Raw genomic sequence first — 20,432 nt, 5'->3', positions numbered from 1 at the left:
TTTTACAATTCAAAGAATTTGAATTGTATTGGGGCGCTGTCTTTTTTCTTTAAGATCTGTTCACACATTTTCATGATTTTTGAAGTCAAATTGGAGTAGTGATTTTGGTCACGCCGAAACAGGAAATGGAGCGAAAAAGCGAGTGGTTTTGCGGCGTGAAATTTTTTCGCTCTAATTTTAAAGTAGAGTGAGAATACGGTGTTTGAACAAAAATTCGCTTTATCGGTAGTGGTTTTTTGTTCACATGCGGCAATTTCACTTTGATTTTTATTGTTTATTCGATTTTTTGGATCGGATTTTTTTCTAAATGGTTTTTCCAATCCATTCATAGTCCGTTCTAGGTCTAGTTTTCTGTTTAGTCAATGAAAATTCTTTAAATTGTACGTCAGGACTTGCCCTGCTATGTTTTTTTACTTCGTCGAATAAAAAAATGTTTCGCTTTACCTCATTTTGCCTCCTTTTCAACATTTTGCGTGAAATCTTTTTGACTTCTCTAGGCTAGTTTCACTCTTCTCTCATTCTGCTAAAAGTGATTTTGAACATCAGTTGCTCAGCAAAGCAATTCAAAATGAACAGAGTTAGTACAAAAATGGATGTCAGAAATAGAAACTGGATAAACCCATAAAGCCCAATTTTAGATGCCCGCTATTTGAACGTCGTTCCTATAAGTCTTATTTACCATCTCTAATGCTTATTGTTATTGATAGTAGCCCCTGTAGCCTCTCTCTAAGAAACAATTATGTTCAACTACGAAATGCTATCAAAACAAATCGGACTTAAAAAAATGTTTTTGTACAAAAATCTTTTTTTCAATATCTTCTGTTATTTCAATCCCAATCATGCTTATTGGAATCAACGGCGGCTATTTTCCGGCAATCTGCCGGGTATGTTTTAACAATTTACTTGTCCAATTATATAAACATCAATATCCGGAAATAAAAGTAAACCTGGATACTAAAAATTTCTTCAAGTTAATTTTGAAAAAATTGAGTGACAAATAACAGCAACATATATAAACAGGAAAATATCGAGAACAAGTAAATTTCGGAATATGGAATAGGAAGCACCAATTGTTAATGAGAATAAAATTCAAATTGAAAAATTTTGAGGAGCACATCATTATTTTGTACAGAATTGATTGAGAACTTTTGGTTACACAGACTGTGACAAAATTACAGACAAAAATTCTTTAGTCAAAAGCAAACAATTTACTGAACTTTTACTACAACAAGTAGTTTCGAGGTGGTGAAGACTATAGAAATTAAAGCTTAGAAATCGTTAGAATTTCAATGATACCCCCCCCCCCTCCCCCCGTCATTAATGAGACTCGGTAACAAAATTATGAAACTTTTATAAACATTTTGCTGTCAATATCGCAGAAACATTAGTTACCCAAAGAGCAATTCAGGCATCAGCATCTTTTTACCATTAAAACAAATTTGTTGCAATTATCATGTTTTGCAAGAAACCGTGAGGAAAAAGTCAAACGAGAACTCATATGGCCGCAAAATAAAAACAAAAAATAAACCGTTAAATGTCGGAAGAATTGCTCTTAATTGCGACAGGCGAGGCAATTCAATTCATGGTCTTTAGTATAGATCTATTTTTCTTTATGGCTGCCAAAAACGGCGAATCCACCGGGATTCAAACAACTGACCTCCCGATCCACGTCCACCCTCACTAACCACTGCGCTACAAGTCACTTACTTTTACTATGCTGCAACCGATTTTATATTAGCAACAAGCTTTACTTCAGCGCACTAGAGATCACTAAAAAATGATGAACGATAGTGTGAAAAAGGCATTTGAGAAGTCAAAGAATGTTCTAGAAGAAAAGCGCAAAATTTTCAAGCGAAAATTTTGCATAAAAAAGACACACACGTTTACAATAATTGCTATAAACTGCGTTCAAGAGCAAATATAAACGGCACTGAAATCTAGATCTAAAAGACCACTATGAGGCAAAAAGTAGCCTGGATATTGATTCAGGTCAACTGTAACCCGTAAATATTGAAATTAGTAACATAATTAGTCGGACATACATAAAGAATTTTGGAAAAAAAAACTCGGTAACTCCTCAGACAAAAATTTCCCAAAATTGTTTTTGGTTCCGTCATAATTTACGCTTAACGGGTTTCTAATGACACCACCCATAATTTTCTACAACAATAAATATGACAATCGGCCAAAATTTGTTGAACAAAAAACAGTAAAGCATATATTTCCTCCCCCCCCCCCCCCCCCCCCCCCCACACACACACACACACACACACACACACAAACTGGGGTCGGAATAACAATTAATTAGTTGAAACTGTCTCATTATATTTTACTGTAATAAAGACATGGAAGCATCTGGCTTAGGCGTTGATAATGGTGGCTCCATAGCAGACGTAAAAAATCTTGTCACAAGTCCTCCTGTCTGCTAATAAGTTTTAAGATCTAATGGATGTTGATAACGTAATTTTTTTCTTCAAGTAATTTTTTAATTTTGGTTTGCCTGGAATTTCAAGTTCAAACAAATATTACTATTATCGGCCAGACTCTCAAAGTTGACGTATTAACTACTCGCATATGCTGCAAAATAGTTGAGTTCCCAAATTGTTTAACCATTGCAAAGTAAATGTACACGAATTCTTTGTTATCAATTAGATCCATTTTCTTTGATTTATGTGTGTCTCATTTGAAAAAAGTCAAGTAGAAACATATATACTCCCTCTAAAACATTGAATAATTTTTAGAAATTAATGCAAGTATTGATGTTTAAAGTAGCACTGATTGGAACAACTAAATGAGGTCAATAATGAACAAAAAATTTACAGCTTTATTTTGAAAAAAAATCCAAGTTTTGGCAATTATTTGCAATTATTCTAATTATTGGCATTGTTTTTAACGACGCAACATGGTTTCCATTTGATGGTAGTTATTGCCACTGTTGGATCCCGCAGTTGGATGCAAACTGCGCATACCGTCAGAGTACTGTGGGGAAGGGGCTGAATTGGGATTGTGCGTAGAGACGTTAGTGGTTTGTGTGGTTGCCAAGTAATATGAGGTTGGTGTGGGCGGGGGTAACTCCAGGATGGGAGTGGTGGGTTGACTGGAGAGGGTTTCCATGATCACTTCCTCATAGGGTGGGGGCTGTATTGTTGAGACGCCTGAAATAGAGAAAGGTTTTATTTGGGTCTACAAAGATGAAGGTTAGAACTTGATTGAAGTTGGTGATAATGAATGAAAAGGGGCTTCGAAACAGAAGAAATAACAAGCGCAAAGTTAGCAATAAAAATTTCACTGAGATGTTCGTTTAATCAAAAACCCAAACATCTAATTTAATTTTTAAAAAACTCAAACATCTAATCCACGCAAATGATGAACAAATGCATAAAGCTTATAAGATATTTTGGGTCTTTCCCATTATAGCCCCCCATGAAATTATAGCCCCCCATTATGGTATATTTACCATGTTTGAGGGTGGCTATAGGTTATCTGACCACTAAGCTGGGGGGTCTATAATGGGAAAGACCCGGTATTTGTTTCAAAAGGGAAGAGAATTAATTTGCATATATACTTACTTTTGATCGGGATATATCTGATTTTAATTATCTTTTGAGGCGAAAATGGTTTTAAATACCTTTTAACTGGCTTTAACCTATATCCAGCGAATTTTTCGTGCATAATACGTAAGATGATTGTTGTCAACCTTCTTATATGGAAATATTTGCTCACAAGTGGTAAAAGACAAACATAAGTAAAATCAGTGTTGACATGCTGCCCGCTTCCCAGTGTATAAGAGCAAAATGAATTTAGCTCACTAGTCCGAGTAAGATTACTCGACAGTGCTAAAGTCCGCCTTTACACCTCATTACGTTGCCAAACGTACAATTTGATCGAGTAACTTTACTCAAAAATGTAAGCATTATCCGCAACAATGTTTTAAGATTACGTTTATAAGCGTCTGTGAAAAAGAGTGACAGTAGGAAAAACAAGGAGGCTCGGTAATGTGCGATCGCACATAAGGTTCCGACCCCGCTCATCCACAATTTTGGTATAATTGTCTACCAAATGAGGAACAGATAGAAAACCCCAAAAAATCAAGTATTTTTCACAAAAAAATGGTGTGAACGAAAAGATAGCCTCCGAGTCAAGACGAACAGCAAATTCAAACAACAACACAAAACATTAATTACATCAAAAAATACGTCCGTTTTAAAAACAAAACCTAATAACAAAGTCAAAATAGCGTCAGATAAACCTGAAACTAAACAAAATAACTTGTAATTCACCAGAAAAGATATGGGACCAGTCCATAATAAAGCTTGGTAACAGTTAGAAAATAAAGAACAGAAACAGTAAATTTGAAAAGTTCGCCTATTTTTTTTAAACACATTAGGAACTGTCGGTATTAAATTTTTGTGCAGTTACAAAAAGAACAATAAAAAGAAAACAAACAAAAAATCAGCTAACTTTTGCCAGAAAACGACGATTTCGCAGCCGTAAAACCATACTTTGGCTCTCAAAATATGTTCGATTGCACCTTTTTCGAACACCAATAGTTCATTATCTGACCTCTCATTAATGAAACTAGGTAACAAGTGGACAAAAAAAGAAAAAAAGGCAAAATTAAGAAGAACTTGTTTTTTTTCAAAAAAGCTATTTCTAAAGACATGAAAGCCATTAATTACAATGTGGAAAAATTAAACAGATTCGTTTATTCTTCGAGATGAAACCCTTGAGACCTGCAACTATCCAGAATATACCATAGGTCTACAAAAGACCGTAAAATATGACAACAATCAAAAATTAATTTAGTTTCTTTTGCGAAAAAACCCGTGTCGAAGCCAGTAAAGTCATAATGAATTCTTTGAAAACATAAGATTTTGTGACACCAATCCCTTTGACACTTTCCCATGACAAAAATTTGGTCATATTTGGCCTCAATTAACGGGACTACGTAACAAAGAGACAATAAAAGGGACAAAAATGCGAAACTCAAAAGTTTTTTTTTATTTTGGAAAACAATTGTTTTCAAAGTCTTGAAAGCCATCAGCTATCTACTTATATCAGAATATCGACCTATCTATTGTTGCATGAAAAACCAATGAAAATGGTTCAATGTACAGAAAATTTCATACGACTAAAAAGACGAAGTAAAAACGAGAATTAAAGACAAAATAAAATAAAATCAATTAAACTCTTCGAGAATATATTGTCGAAGGCGTTAAAACCAGAGTATATATCTTCAAGTATTTTAAAATTATCAATTGTGCCTTTTTTAACGCCAATAATGTGATATATGAACTGTAAATAACGTGATGACGTGATAAAACTAGAAAACGTGAAGAATGGGCGAATACCTGAAAATGAAAATAGATGTGAAATCTAGTAGTATCAAAGCCAGAAAACCAAAACTTAAGGTGTAAAACCGCAATAAACATTAACAATGCAGTAGAAAGAAGAACCATTCTTTCATTGCTGACACTAAGCTACAAGTTGACCAAGTTAAGGGAAAAATGGAGGCAAATTTCAATAAACTATTATTTATTTAAAAATCAAACATTTTTTAAGTCAAAACGACCATAAGCTTTCAAGTAATAAACGAATAATTTGGAATAAACGAATACAATAATTTGGAACTATTTAGGAAGCGAATTGAAACTATCACTAAGGAGCTTTGATTTGAAATGTTCTCTTATTTAATTAACATATAAAAAATGACCAAACTTTTTTTTATAAAAAGGACCGACTCATTACAATCCGAATTGTTTTTGATTGTCACAGTCCAAGATTGGTCCAAAACTAGTTCTGCTACTGCTATTCGTCTATTAAGAACACTTTTGTTCGCGAATATTATAGATATAGATGTTTTTGTAGTTAAAAATTTAAAAATGAATGCTGCGTTTTTGATAATCAACGAATAAGTTTAGCAAAAAACGGCAAAGTTTTAATTACGGAGCACTCGCAATGGACGTTGAAGTAGGAATGGCCCCCTTTTGAGTCTACAAATATTGTTTTAATGGTTTTTGGGTGGGTACTTTTGCAAATTTAATCAAAGTGGACTAAAGAAAATTATTTCGTTCTGTTTTTGATGAAAAAGTCTGAATTTTGAAATATTTAGCCAGAATTTTTGCCAAAAAAAATTTTTAAAAATAGCCGACAAAATTTTTTAGTCTTTAACAATAAAATTAACAACAATTTCTTTAAAAACTTAAACAAACTTTAGCAAAATTAGCGAAAATTAAGTCAAAAATTCCGGAAAATGTGAATAAAATCAACGGAATTCACTCTATTTTCTCAAAAGTTTAAACCTCGATAACTCCCTGTAAAAAACGAAAATCAAAATAATCTTTTTTTTCATATTCGACGCTGGACAAGCTTTCTAATGATACCAGTCTTAACTCTCTACGATGAATATATCGATCGGCCAAAATTGACTGAACAAAAAAACCCATTTGAGTATATAGTCCCCCCTCAAGAGGGGTCGGAACAACTAGTTCAAATTTGCTCAAAATTGGAAATATTTGTCACGTTTGTTCACAATTATTAAACTTGGCAATTGTGAATAAATGTAACGGAATTTTGTCATTATTATCCAATCTTTGTTCATCTTTTGTAACTCTTGTCCACATTTCAAGTTTTCCATATACATTGGAGCGTAACATATGTCCACAAAAGGCGGAAATTTTTCAAAGTGGCTAAAAAAATTTTAAAAAATAAAAGAAGAGATGCAAAAAAGACACGAACGAGTTCGAATGGGCAAAAAAATTGAAGGCTTTAAAAGTTTATTTTTATAAAATAATTGACGAAAACTGGAAACTGAACCTGTTTTGTTTAATATTATATTTAGTTATTCAAAGTAAAGATGTAGTATGTTTGATTTATAATATTACAACATGTAACTTTAACCTTGTGGTTATTCGAATTTACATGTTTGAGATTTGAAAAAAACTAATAATGCTATCGAAACGCACTGCAGTGTCGCATTCAACTCACTCAGTCTTGTGCGATTGGTGGAGGAGAGAGGTGGTATCCCACTACGACAACTGTGCAGTCTCTCGTATCCATGTGGAGTGGACACACTCCGGGAGTATCTGGTGGTGGAGACATTTGAATACTCTTCTCGCATGTTGTCTCTGTCTCTCTCTTTCTCACTACCCAACAACTGTTGCTGCTGTGACGTCACCAGATCGGAAGCATCCAAGTATCTGGAAACAGCCGATAAGAACTCAATTAACTGAATTTCGTTTCTTCAAACTTTATCAATCTGTCTAGCCCATACCACTTCTTTGAGTGAAGAGAAAAATAACTCATTATTGTCATCACATAAATTGTTACGTAAATTGTCTCATGTTATAGAATATTAATCAGATTTTTCACATTTAAGAGTTCTTTCACGGAGGGGTCAAGTTTTTTACATACTGGCAGCTTTAAATTTGATTCTGAAATAATATTCAGACAACGATTCCACCCTAAAAACAGCTCCATAAGAGCAAAGCTTCTAGACTGAGGGCATTACCCAGTTCAGGGAAAAGTTTAGCTGGTACAATGCATCATTTTGCAAGAGTTTCTGCCGTAATACGAAATAATTTTTAGCAAGAGATCCCTTTGGTCTCGAACGCGGTAGGCAAAGACCGCCTATTAAAATTTTAATCAATCAAACAAACCTGTCATTTCGTCGCGAAGACCTGACGTGATGCCTCTCATGTTCTTCATTCGAATGAGAGACAGAACTGGAGTCGGTTGACCTTGACCGGTATGAGGAGGAAGAAGACTGCATGTGATGATAGGGGTGGGGCTGTTGAGGGGTGTGATTGCAGTAGGTGTGGGTGTGGGGTTGAGAGTGGTGGCTCGATTGGAGGAGGGGTGAAATGTCTGCAGGGTATGTGGCGAGAGGCCACCCAATTTTCAGGGTCCATTTCGTCTCCATTGTTGTGAATTCCGTGTAGAGTTTGAACTAAATCAAAACAAACGCAATTGAGTAAAACATTAAAGTTTGAGAATTAATTGTTTCACTGAAATTTTCACTCCAGCGAACTGAAAATGATGTAAATCATAATTCGTAATTGGATTTCAAGAATATGTATCTTAATACTAGTCTCAGCTTTCTTATGTGAATCCCCTTGATCTTGGATCAGTATAGCAAACTATGAGAATTAATCGAACAAAAACAATTAAACTAAAAAATGTTTGTTTATTTTTAGCCCAAATTAGGGTGCGTAGGTTTGCTTTTAGAATATTTAGCATCACACACCTAAGTCTCAAATTTCACGACCCAAAAATGACCGCAGAAATACCCAAGAAAATAACAACATTAAGGTGCAATTAATGGATACGTGCAAGAGAGCCGACGTTATAAAGAACCGACGTTAGAAGGCGCCGAAACCTGACTTTATCTAAAAAAGAGCCGAAAGCATAAAGTTGCCTTTACATACCCTAAATTGTTAGTTGATTACCAAGAAAAGTACATAGGTGGGTTAATTGGTTTTATGTTCGGTTGGGATAGTTTCATATCAAGTCCCATAAGCCACTAAGGCATGGCCATGGCCCGCTATGGTGACGTACAACTATGTCGACGTAATACTCTGCCGATTATAAGAGTGTCGAAACTTTATTCAATTTTTATCTTGATAAATATCTTGACCAATCACGTCATTTTACGGAGATGACGCAAAAATTATCGGCCAATCACAATCGAGAACCAATTTCGGCATTCTTATAAAACTTATTGTTTATTAGAAAAAGAAAACTGCAAAAAAAAACAAACATTGAACATGTGATCAGCACAGAATCTATCACAACCGAACATGTGATCAGCGTACCCTGAAAGTTTTTTTAAAATTTACTTTAGATGCTCTTGAATTGACATAAAGACTCTTTTCATGATTTCGGCACTCTTGAAATTAGTTTTACTTTCGGCACTCTTAAACCTCGGCATAGTATTACGTCGGCATAGTTGTACGTAATCGCCCGCTATAATTTGAAGATAATTATTTATTACTTCGCTTTCAGTTTCTTTTACTAAAAAAAATAAAATTTCATTTCTCATATACTCCGTTATGATTGGCTGAGAATTTTGGTTGTCTCATTTCAGACGGCAGTTTAATTGGCTGCAAAATTAATCGACTAATAATTTAAATAAATTTTCGGCTCTCTTTCAATCGGCTTTTTTCACTTCGGCTCTCTTACAAGTCACCGCAATTAATACATTTTATTCACAAAGTTTGCTCGAAAATATCAGTGCTATTCACTATCATCTTTTATGGTTAGAGATGTGAGCGTGCACAGACAAAATTGACTGAAGGCAACGCTAGTTCAGATTTACTTCAAATTGGAACTATCCAGTATCTAATTACATTATCTAGTTTCAACTATAATTAGCAATGTGTCAATTAGACTGCAATGAAAAAAAACGTATTGTTGATTAATTGCAGAAATGTTTCTAGCAATCTACTTGCAGATTAAGAAGACGGTTAGTTTTGAAACCACCATATCATGGCTCACAAGAACAATTAAATCTATGAATTGGATCTTAATTAATTCTTTAAAAGCTCAGATATAATTTTAGACGGGTCTTTGAATACAAGTGATGAAATTTGTGCGTTTTATAATTGTTCTAATCAGTCAACGTACTGTTCTGATTTTTCATTGCGGATAAAACTGACGTATAGTACCAATATGTAGAAAACGTATGCCTCTTTGTCCGCAAAAGGCCAGAAAAATCCTCATAATTACAAAATGCATTAGCTACACGAAGTAAATTTTCATCTCAAAGCCAAAAGCAGATATGAGCGTAATTTGCTTAAAGTAAACAGTGCACGAAACTATTGACCTCCAAATTCATTCATTAAATTATCGCTAAACTAGCTGTCCTTGGTTTCAAAAAACTGAGGGCCAATTTTGAAGTGGTTTTCATCCAGCAACTGTTGCTTCCAACTCTCACTTTGACGATTATACAATCGTATCATCAAATTATCCTGATTTTGGGATGAACTCTCCGTATTGTGACATCAAGTCATGTCAAATTGCTTTTGGCGCAAATTTTCAAAAGAATGGTAAGCAAGGCTCACTGCAGAAAGTTTTGCATTTCAATATAAATGGTTGTTTTGAGCGCATTAAGTTTTGTTCTATGTTTCTGTAAGACTTGTCAGCTGCTGGGATATAGCTGAATATAGTTGTGGGAAAATGCTTCAAAAGAAATATTTTCATATTTCTGTTGTTTTGCGCATCTTATATTAACAATTGTTCAAACCCATCTTATAAACGTTGCCAATGTTGACTTCTACGAAGATATCTATGCAAGACTTGATATCATGACAGAAAAAATACCTTAATTTTTAAGAACCTCTTTTCAGAGTTTGATTTGTCATTTCTGCCATCGCCATCAAATGCTGTAAATTATTTAAAAATTTATATAATATTAAGAGCTTGATGAAGGTTTTTTGTTTTTGCAGCTTACCTGAAAGTTACAGTTATAAAAAATCTGCGCAATTGTTGTTTTTATTTTTTTGCTTGATCTTTTTGGCAACGTGATAAGAATTTTCTTGTCTCAATTGTCTACATATTTCAGTTTTGTTTGTTTTGATGTCATTTGTTTGTTCTAAAACTGCACAAAAATAGTTATATTCCAAGTGAAAGAAAACAAGGAGGCTCGATAATGTGCGATCGCACATAGGGTTCCGACCCCGCTCATCCACAATTTTGGCATAATTGTCTACCAAATGAAGAACAGATAGAAAAACACAAAAATTCAAGTAATTCTCAAAAAATTAGTGTATGAACGAAAAGATAGCCTCCAAAGCAAATAACTCAGTGGAGTAAATTATGATGTATTAGATTGACGAGATATTCCAATATTAAGAAAGCGAGTCAAGACGAACCGCAAAATCAAACAACAACAACGAAGAATAATTACATCAAAAAATTTATGTCCGTTTTAAAAAACAAAACTTAATGACAAAGTCAAAATAGCGACAGATAAAACTGAAACAAATTAAAATAACTTGTAATTCACCAGTCCATAATAAGGCTTGATAACAATTAGACAAAAAAGAACAAAAACAGTAAAGTTAAAAATTCGATTATTCTTTTTATAAACAGTTAACTCCAAAGTAACAAAAACCATTAGAAATCAACTAACAAATCCCATAGGTTTACAATTGCCAATGCTCCTAGGGATGGGAATTAGTAACTGTCGCTAGTCCATTTTTCATGCGGTTACAAAAAGAACAAAATATAGACGACAAACAAAAAATCAATTAAAACTTGCCCGAATACACTTTCGAAACCCTAAAGCCATACTTTGGCCACCAAAATATGTTCGATTGCACCTTCTCCGAACACCAATATTGTATTATATGACCTCTCATTAATGAAAGTAGGTAACAAGTAGACAAAAAAGAAAAGAAAAGGCAAAATTAGGTAATACTTTTCAAAAAAAATTGTTTTCAAACACATGAAAGCCATTAATTACGAAATGAAATGATTGAATGGGTTTGTTTATTTTTCCAAAAAAAGTTTTTGAGAACTGCAATTAACCAGAATATATCCTACGCCTACAAAAAGAACGTCAGATATGACAAACTCAAAAATTAAATTACTTTTTTTGTGAAAAACACGTGTCGAAGCCAGTAAATTCATAACGAAATCTTAAAAACCATTAGAGTTTGTGACAACAATCCCTTTTGGCACCGTTGCCTGACAAAAAATGTCATAATTGACCTGTAATTAACTAGACTAGGAAAGAAATAGAAAAAAAGGAATAAAATCGCAAAGTGTTTCTCTTTTTTTTTGGAAAACAATTGTTTTCAAAGTCATGAAAGTCATCAGCTATCTACAAATATCAGCATATTGGCTCATCTATTCTTCAATGAAAAGCCAATTAAACTGGGTCACTGCATATGAATTTTCAAACGACTAAAAAGACAGAGTAAAAACGACAGTTAGAGATAAAATTAAAAATTCAACTAAATTCTTCGAGAAAGTGGCGTCGAAGCCATTAAAACCATAATCTATATCTTAATGAAATTTGAAATTACCAATTGTGTTTTCTTTGGACGCCAATAATGTAATATATGAACTGTCAATAACGTGATTATGTGACAAAACTAGAAAACATGGAAACTGGGCAAAAACCTAAAATTTAAAAAGAATGTGAAATCTAGTAATATCAAAGCCAGAAAACCAAAAGTTAAGGCGTAAAACAGCAATAAAGAATGAATTTGAAGTCAGTAGAAAGAAAAAGCATTCTTTCAATGCTGACACTAAGCTACAAGTTGACCAAAATAATAGAAAGTTGGAGGCAAATTTCAAAAAGCCTTTTTTTTTAAAAAATCAATTATTTTTAAAATTCAAAACGACCAAACGCTTTCAAGTAGTAAACCAGATATATTGTAATTAGGAAGCCAATTTGACCTATCACTAGCGAGTTTTGATTTGAAAGGTTCTGTTATTTAATTAATATAAAAAGGATCGAATTCCTTTAATAACAAAGACCGACTGATTACAATCTGATTTATCTTTTAATTGTAACAGTCCAGGATTGGTCAACAACTAGCCCTGCTAATGCTGTTTGTCCATTAAGGACACTTTTTCCGACTGTCATAGACATAGATATCTTGCTAGTTAGAAAATCAAAAAATAAATGCTGAGTTTTTGATAATCAACGAGTAAAGTTAGCAAAAAATGGCAAAGTTTTAATTACAGAGCACTCTCAAAGGAAGTTGAAGTAGAAAGAGCCCCTTTTTGAGTCTACAAAGATGGTGTTTTGGTGTGTACTTCCTGCAAATTTAATCAAAGTGGACAAAAGAAACTTATTTCGTGCTGTTTTTGATGAAAAAGTCTGATTTTTGAAATATTTAGCCAGAATTTTTGACAAAAAAAATTTAAAAAAGTAGCCGACAAACTTTTTTAGTCTTTAACAATACAATTAACAAACAATTCCTTAAAAAATTTAACAAACTTCAGCAAAATTAGCGAAAGAAAATGTGAATAAAATCAACGGAATTTGTTCTATTTTCTCATAAGTTTAAACCTCGATAACTCCCTGTAAAAAACGAAAATTGAAAAAATCTTTTTAATTCCATATTCTACGCTGGACAAGCTTTCTAATGATACTAGTTTCATTTCCCTGCGATGAATATATCGATCAGCCAAAATTGACTGAACAAAAAAACCCATTTGAGTATATAGTCCCCCCCCCCCCCCCCCCCCCCCAAGAGGGGTCGGAACAACAATGCGAAGACATAGCAACCTCGGACAAATAGTTCAAAAGGTTCTCGAACCTGAAGTATTTTTTCATTAATATTTCTTCACTAGTAATCTGGTACCTTAGAGGTTTTATGAAACTATAAAAATAAGATGAAAAAAACTGTTTCACCTCACCCAATCCCTTTCTTCAAAAATTTTAAAGTAATAACTCTGTGGTGGAGGGGCCAACGTTCCGGATGATCAAATATGTTAGTGTTATGTTAACCTCAAATGTTGTGTAAGTGACCGCAGCATTTGTTATGTAACCATCTCATCTAATATAGACTTTGCGTCTGAAACTTTTGCACTTCGTTGAGATGGTCTTTCGGGTGTCAAACTTTTGTACAATATGCTAACAATGGGGCAGTAATTTCAAACTGTCTATTTTACATCCTTCTATTCTAATCAGATTATTCCGATAGAGGACATTTTGGAACCATCCCGTTCAACTAGCATACGAATAGCTCGACATGACATGGGGCAGTCTAATGGTATAGAATCCTCTAGACGACTTCTAGGGATAAAGTTGTTTAGGAAAAGAGCCACAAGCTCCGAAAGCTTGGAAAAGGGGAAAGTTTACAATGAATCTCGCGAATCAATCGAATTAAGAATCTATGGAACCTCCTTTAGTAGACATTCATTACACTGAGAAACTTAGGCTTCGAGGGAATTATAATTAGGAAAACAAAGACAGGACAAAAGTATGGAACACTTTTTAAAAGGGGAAATAAAAGTAATTAAATAAAAATAAAAGCAATAAAAAGAATTCACGAAAAATTGCAAATTTGAAAAACTTGAACGCAAGTTAAAAGGGGTACTTTAAATTTTAGCATGAGCAATGGAGCAATTTAAAAACAGAGTTTGATAGTAAGTAACCCTTGCAATTTGTTCAGATCCGAAGGAGTTGCATTTGACACCGTTTCAGCTCGACTTACAGAACAAACTGTACAACACAGAAACTCTCATCACAGTTCATCAAAATAACTGTAGAAAGTGCCGTTTTGTCTTAAATAGAGACCCACAAGTCACACTGTCCCACAGAGGGTCCAAAATGCCCAAAATTGAATATCAAAAAACATTTTGAAAAAGTGAATTTCTGCAGATAAAACTATACCAGGACAAAGTGAACGGCAGATGCAAAACGTTAACGAAGGAACAGAAGGCGACGATTACAAAAATGTCGATGAAATGGTCGCGTCAAATTTCATGGAACAATGTTACTCAGATACGTCCACCTCAGACGATTATTCAGTGATGTGTTTTTGAAATGTGGAAGAGATACTTGAACATTTCTCTGTCTCTTTTTAGCTTTGTTTGTAAACTTTACCGCGTTATGTATTTTGTTCCTCTGTTAGACAGTTAGAAATTGGAGTTTTCACGCAGCATCAACATTAAGGAGAGTTGTTAACTTGAGACACTCAATTTGTCCAAAAAATTGCGCTCAATAATATGTCATAACAAAAAAAAGTGGGGGGAAATTTTGATACGTTATGGTTTAACTGTTTGCTCACAAAACAACATTTTCATTGATTTGTGTCTTTTCAATGAGAGAAGGCAAAATTTAATGATACAATCCATATCATCTAAACTTCTTTCTTCAACTGTATACAAAAAAAAACAACGGAGAATTCAAACAACCTTTTCGAAAAGAAAAAGTTTTAATGGCAGACAAATTGTGTTTTTTAGTTATGTTTTAAGTTGGGTTTTTGAACCATATCTTAAAGTCTATGAATTGAGTCAATTGCGATTTAAATTATGTTTTCATCTTGAGGCGAATTTTTCAATATGTTCGCTCAATTTTGTCAAATTGCATTGTTTGATCATACTGGACTTTAAAAATAGAACAGATTCGTTTACTGCCTCGAAAACGTATTTAAATTAACGTCCAATCAATTCTTGCACTCTTCCAATTCTTGCATTCGCACGAAACAAAGTGACGCTGGTTCTCCTATTTGGGATAAAGTATTTCTAACAGATCAAATTTAAAAAATACATTCAAACTGATCAAATTTGCGTTAAATAATTCCACGCGAATAGTACAATATTTAGTAGGTAATACCCAGGTTGAGGTGCCATCCGGAAGTGGCATCTGATCAGACCAAGTCCAACGCACACGGTGTGTTCCCAGACCAAAATTACAGGGTCTGGGATTTGGTTCCAGCGCACAATAGTATGATCAGAGGTCACTTCGGTCTGGGAATGGTATGATCAGAGGTCACTTCAGTCTGGGGATGGTATGATCAGAGGTCACTTCGGTCTGGGGATGGTATGATCAGAAGTCACTTCAGGATGGGAATGGTCTGATCAGAGCTGGATTCAAGAGCACATTAGTCTGATCAGAGACCATTTCGAGCGCGCATTTTTTTTTGATTTTTTTGTTTTTTTACATAGAGATGTCGGCTCTGTCAAGAGGCAACAAAAATCAGCATTCTGATCACAGACAGATCTAGAGTCTGATGTCTTTGATCAGAACCAAAGGGGTCTAACTGATTGAACATGTCAGTCCCCTTACAGGGAGATTTTATTTAACTGTAGAATACGATGTTTTATATGGAAAGCTGTCTAAATTTATCCATTGAGTTGGAAATATGCACTAATGTATACTAAATAATTTTTTACTCAGCAGTTGGGTTATCTTTTCTTTAGCAATAATACTTTTAGAATGGTCTTTTCTTTAGATGAATATAATAATGCAAACATCATTTTGTATGAAATGAATATATTATAACAAAATTCGTGCGGTGAGGTGATTTCGAGCGCACAATAGTCTGATAAGGAGTAACTTTTGAGCGCACAATAGTCTGATCAGAAGTGATTTTGAGCGCACAATCGTCTGAACAATGGTCTGGGTTTGAACTGGGCCATGGTCGCACAATCGTCTGGACAATGGTCTGATTATGGTCTGATCAGAGGTCCTTTCCGTCTGGGAAGGTCTGATCAGAGACAGTTTCGAGCGCACTTAGATCGCACACGGTGTTTCGAGCGCACTTTAGTCTGATCAAAGGATACTTTGGTCTGGGAGGGTCTGATCAGAGGTAACTTTCGTCTGGCGCGGTCTGATCAGGGGTCACTTCCGGATGGCACCTCAACCTGGGTAAAACTCACAACATGCTTTCACATTTTTTTTCGTGCGAGTTTTTGAAGTTATACACTATGGTACCAAAAGACTACTACGTACAGCACAGATTTTTTTCAGCCTAACTTTGCTCACTACGTTTGAATTGCCTCGAGGCGTAAAAAAGGCGCGCATTTTTGATGCTTTAAGCATAGCTGAATTCCAGTTTTCTCCGAGAAAAAATGCCTGAACAATTTTGTTCTTTTACTGTTTGCCAAGCTGTTACGCTTCAAAATGTTTAACTTTCAGGGATAAAATAGGAGAGCAACTCAGCTTCAAATCAAGATCTAATGCAGAGCTCCCAAACAAACAACCAAAACAGGTTCAAGCTGTCTCAACCGCAAGAATTGTGCATGTTTAGAGAAGAAATTGAACAAGATTTCTTGACAAAATTTAAACAATTTCAGTTCGGAAAGCGATGAATTATATAGTGTACAATATTCCATACATCCAGATGGATGGAAAATGCTTATTATATGTGCAAACAAGATAAACGTTCTATATTACTTGGGAATGTCGAGAAAATATGTGGGAACAACAAAAGTTGTTTTCTGAAAACTCTGTTTAATAGCCGCACAGCGATAGCTGGGGCTATTATTGGCCTTCTCTTGGTTTTTTACAATTCAAAGAATTTGAATTGTATTGGGGCGCTGTCTTTTTTTTAAGGTCTGTTCACACTTTTTCTTGATTTTTGAAGTCAAATTGGAGTAGTGATTTTGGTCACGCCGAAACAGGAAATGGAGCGAAAAAGCGAGTGGGTTTGCGGCGTGAAATTTTTTCGCTCTAATTTTAAAGTAGAGTGAGAATACGGTGTTTGAACAAAAATTCGCTTTATCGGTGGTGGTTTTTTGTTCACATGCGGCAATTTCACTTTGATTTTTACTGTTTTTTCGATTTTTTGGATCGGATTTTTTTTAAATGGTTTTTCCAAACCATTCATAGTCCGTTCTAGGTCTAGTTTTCTGTTTAGTCAATGAAAATTCTTTGAATTGTACGTTAGGACTTGTCCTGCTATGTTTTTTATTTCGTCGTCATGATTTTTGTTACGACCATATGACGTCACAGCCACTTTTTGTTCCTTCGTTCATGCAATTTCAACTGAATTGCATGTGTGACGTCATTTTTCGCTCTTAGTGGAGCGAGTTTTTTGTTCATGTGCGTGATTAAATTTTTGGTCACACTTGACTTACCTCACTCTCAAAAATGACTTCCTCACTTTGAAATTGACTTTTATTTACTTTAATTCAAAGAGATAAGGTCAAATGGGTGTGTGTCACTCTAAATGAAGGTTATTTGAGATCAGCTAATAGAGGCAGCAATAACTTATACAGATTTTCAATCAAAATATAACAGATCAGCCTTCAATGAAAAGACGAATTTTCTTGGTCTGCCTTTTTTACTGTTTTTTTTAGACTGCCGATCTACGAATCTATTGCGGCTATTTTCTGGCAATCTGCCAGCTATGTTTTTAAGATAATGCTTTCGAGCCTAAATCAAAGATTGTCAGCGATTTTTTACAAGAGAGAAAGATCGGAAGGTACTGAAACTGCCGGAATTTAGTCTGGATCTGATTTTAATTGAAAATTTTTTGGTGATTTTGAAGTAGCAATTGCGAAAACAGTTTTTTTGGAAAATTTAGAGCTAAAAGTGTCGGAAATTTAGAACGAAATCGACGCAGATGTCGTTGGTACCTTGTATACAAACTGTCTACTTAATTTTTTTTAAAAGTTATAGGCGTAATGAGTTGTGAGTTGTTTCCAGAGAACTGGTTTGAACTCAATAAGTTGTTTTATTTGATGCTTGTGGCGATTTTTAAAGAAGTTTTTCAGGTGTACGTAGCTTTTTGGTATCATAGTGCACATTGTTGTGCAGCAAAATGATGTTCCTTTAGGTGGAGTGAAAACTTTTGTTACATTGTAATAAACAGACTTTTGTATGTCTTCAGCGTGCTCTCTGAGAAAAGATTATGGCATAAATATTTAATCTACAACTACATTTTATCTGTCATTGGGTAGACATTATTTCCGTCATTGGCGTTTGTTAGCTTTCTTTTCCCATGCAAATCAAAACCAATCGGATTTGTTTTGGATTAGAATGTGAAATCGGATTCACTGCTTGTTTGTCCAGATGTTCAAAAATAGCTTATCATTCAGAACCAAATAACAAGATGGCATCTTCAAGGCAAACAAAAGCTATTTTTAGAAATATACTAAACGCAAAAAGGAGACAATCTTGATGGGAAGAATTATAGCCAAAAAAGCAATCATCAAATTGGGATGGCATTTATATTCGTCTATTTTATAGCATAAAGATTTAGATGAAAGCCTTGAAGTAGTTTTTGTGGCATAAAAAATACTTCCATAAAGAACAGTTGAATAACAACTGCTGACTCTCACTGGCACTTAAGTTCTTTAGTAGTTAGTGGGAAATTTCCAATTCTGTCTGAAAAATAAAAATAGTTCTGTTAGGATTGCAAAGTATATAGACACTTTATGGCCTTTGATGCGAGAGGGATACAAAATTGTCAGGTGGAAAATCGAGAAAATTTATATCACATGTACAGTTTTCACATTTCCTGTGCTCTGTGTCAACGTTTTTAAAAACATTTTTTACAGACTGAATTGGTTAATAAGATTGATTTCATTGATTTCATTGAAATCCGAAAAAACCATAGCTGTACGACCCAGAAGTGGTCGTTAAAATGTCTGCAAAAAATAAAAGATGAATCAAATTTAACGTACAATTCAAAATTTTTGTTGATTTTTTTGATGAAGGAAAGTGTGAAGTAAATTTTTAGATAAAGAAGAAAGAAGAAAGAGAATTTTTGTCGCTTCATCGGTATGCTACTAGTAGTTATAATACTCACTAGAAGTAACCGTTTATTTTGTTCAAAATTAAAAAATCTGTCGACAGAAAAAGCACAAAATATAGCCTTTGCTTTTTTTCCTACGGGACTAGCTCCATTTTATTATCAATATGAGCACACCGTAACTGTAAATAATTTTTTTTCAATTGTTGTTTTTGAAAACATACCCAGGTTTAAGGTTTCTGTAAACATTCGGGATTTTACAGATACTCCAACCACTTCCAGACATGAAGATTTTTTTTTGCCCAATTGAGTTAAAATTAGCAACAATTTCATTTTCGATTGGCGTCATTTTGTCCTCAAAAACGGATTGTGGAATTTTGCCTAATTCTGTTTCTTTTTTTCCATTTGTCTTGTATATGAGATGAGTATTCTTAATGACAACCTGCTAGCTAACCAAAACTGAATCTGTTTCGAAGTTTTAGTCTTAATGGACACATTTTCATTTCGATACACTTCTTTTTTGAGAAAAAACTGAACATTCGAATTAATTTTTTCAGTTTTTGTATTTTTGATGACTTATTCCTATGGTAACGGCTGCTCTCCTTGTGTTTCACAAAGAAAGTTTTACACCGCCCAGTTCGTTCTGAGTGGTTACAAAATCTGTCCGGATACTTCGTTGATGCAGTTTGCTTTTGTCACTGTATATCCGCTCTGCTGTACTTACCATTGCATTAACTACTCTGTTCGTAATTATTGGCTAATCTTAGTTTTTTCAACTATCAATTTGAACTGGATTGCTACAGATCACACAATTCGGGATCTCTTTATGTATATCAGTTCAGTCCGATAGAAAAAACAAATCGAAGACAAAGATATATGTCTAATACCTGTTTGTGCAAAATTATTTATATTTAAACCTAAGTTGGCTTTTGCTGTTTGTACTCACAAGTTGAGAATACCAGAAGTTGGGGTTGTAACAGTTGAATTTCAGCTCCAATAATTCGTAGATACAAGACACAGTAACAGAATTTACTGCTCAAGAATAATATTTTGAATATTTAGTTTTTGCAATATTTTGCTGAGTTATACTTTAAGCCGTTTTCTGCGGCTGCTACGTTGAGTTCTGTGTGTTGCTTTTTGTTATTTTCCCCTTTTCTCTTTTTTCTCACGTGACAAACTGTAACTAGAACTAGAACTATAACTATAACTATTAAATGACTAGGACAACAGAAAGTGTTTTGTTTCTATTTTCCCGCCTACGCAAGCTTA

At 34.2% G+C, this 20,432-nt stretch overlaps 1 protein-coding gene across 3 annotated transcripts in view; it reads right to left on the bottom strand.

Annotated features, from left to right (window-relative positions):
• Window positions 1-2,693: 2,693 nt before the first annotated feature.
• Window positions 2,694-20,432, bottom strand: part of LOC142355010 (uncharacterized) — an 86,321-nt gene continuing 68,582 nt past the window's right edge. For all 3 annotated transcript variants that reach the window (XM_075407336.1, XM_075407431.1, XM_075407381.1), the window contains exons 10-12: window positions 7,659-7,948; window positions 6,988-7,199; window positions 2,694-3,155 (exon numbers count right to left, since the gene is read on the bottom strand). In XM_075407336.1, coding sequence (XP_075263451.1) covers window positions 2,890-3,155; window positions 6,988-7,199; window positions 7,659-7,948 — 768 coding nt within the window. In that variant the 3' untranslated portion in view covers window positions 2,694-2,889. The remainder of the gene's footprint in view (window positions 3,156-6,987; window positions 7,200-7,658; window positions 7,949-20,432) is intronic.

This window comes from Convolutriloba macropyga, chromosome 1 (genome assembly GCF_964194025.1).
Source record: "Convolutriloba macropyga chromosome 1, txConMacr16.3, whole genome shotgun sequence".
Classification (NCBI taxonomy): Eukaryota; Metazoa; Xenacoelomorpha; order Acoela; family Convolutidae; genus Convolutriloba; species Convolutriloba macropyga.
This window is presented reverse-complemented; position numbering and strand designations above follow the sequence as displayed.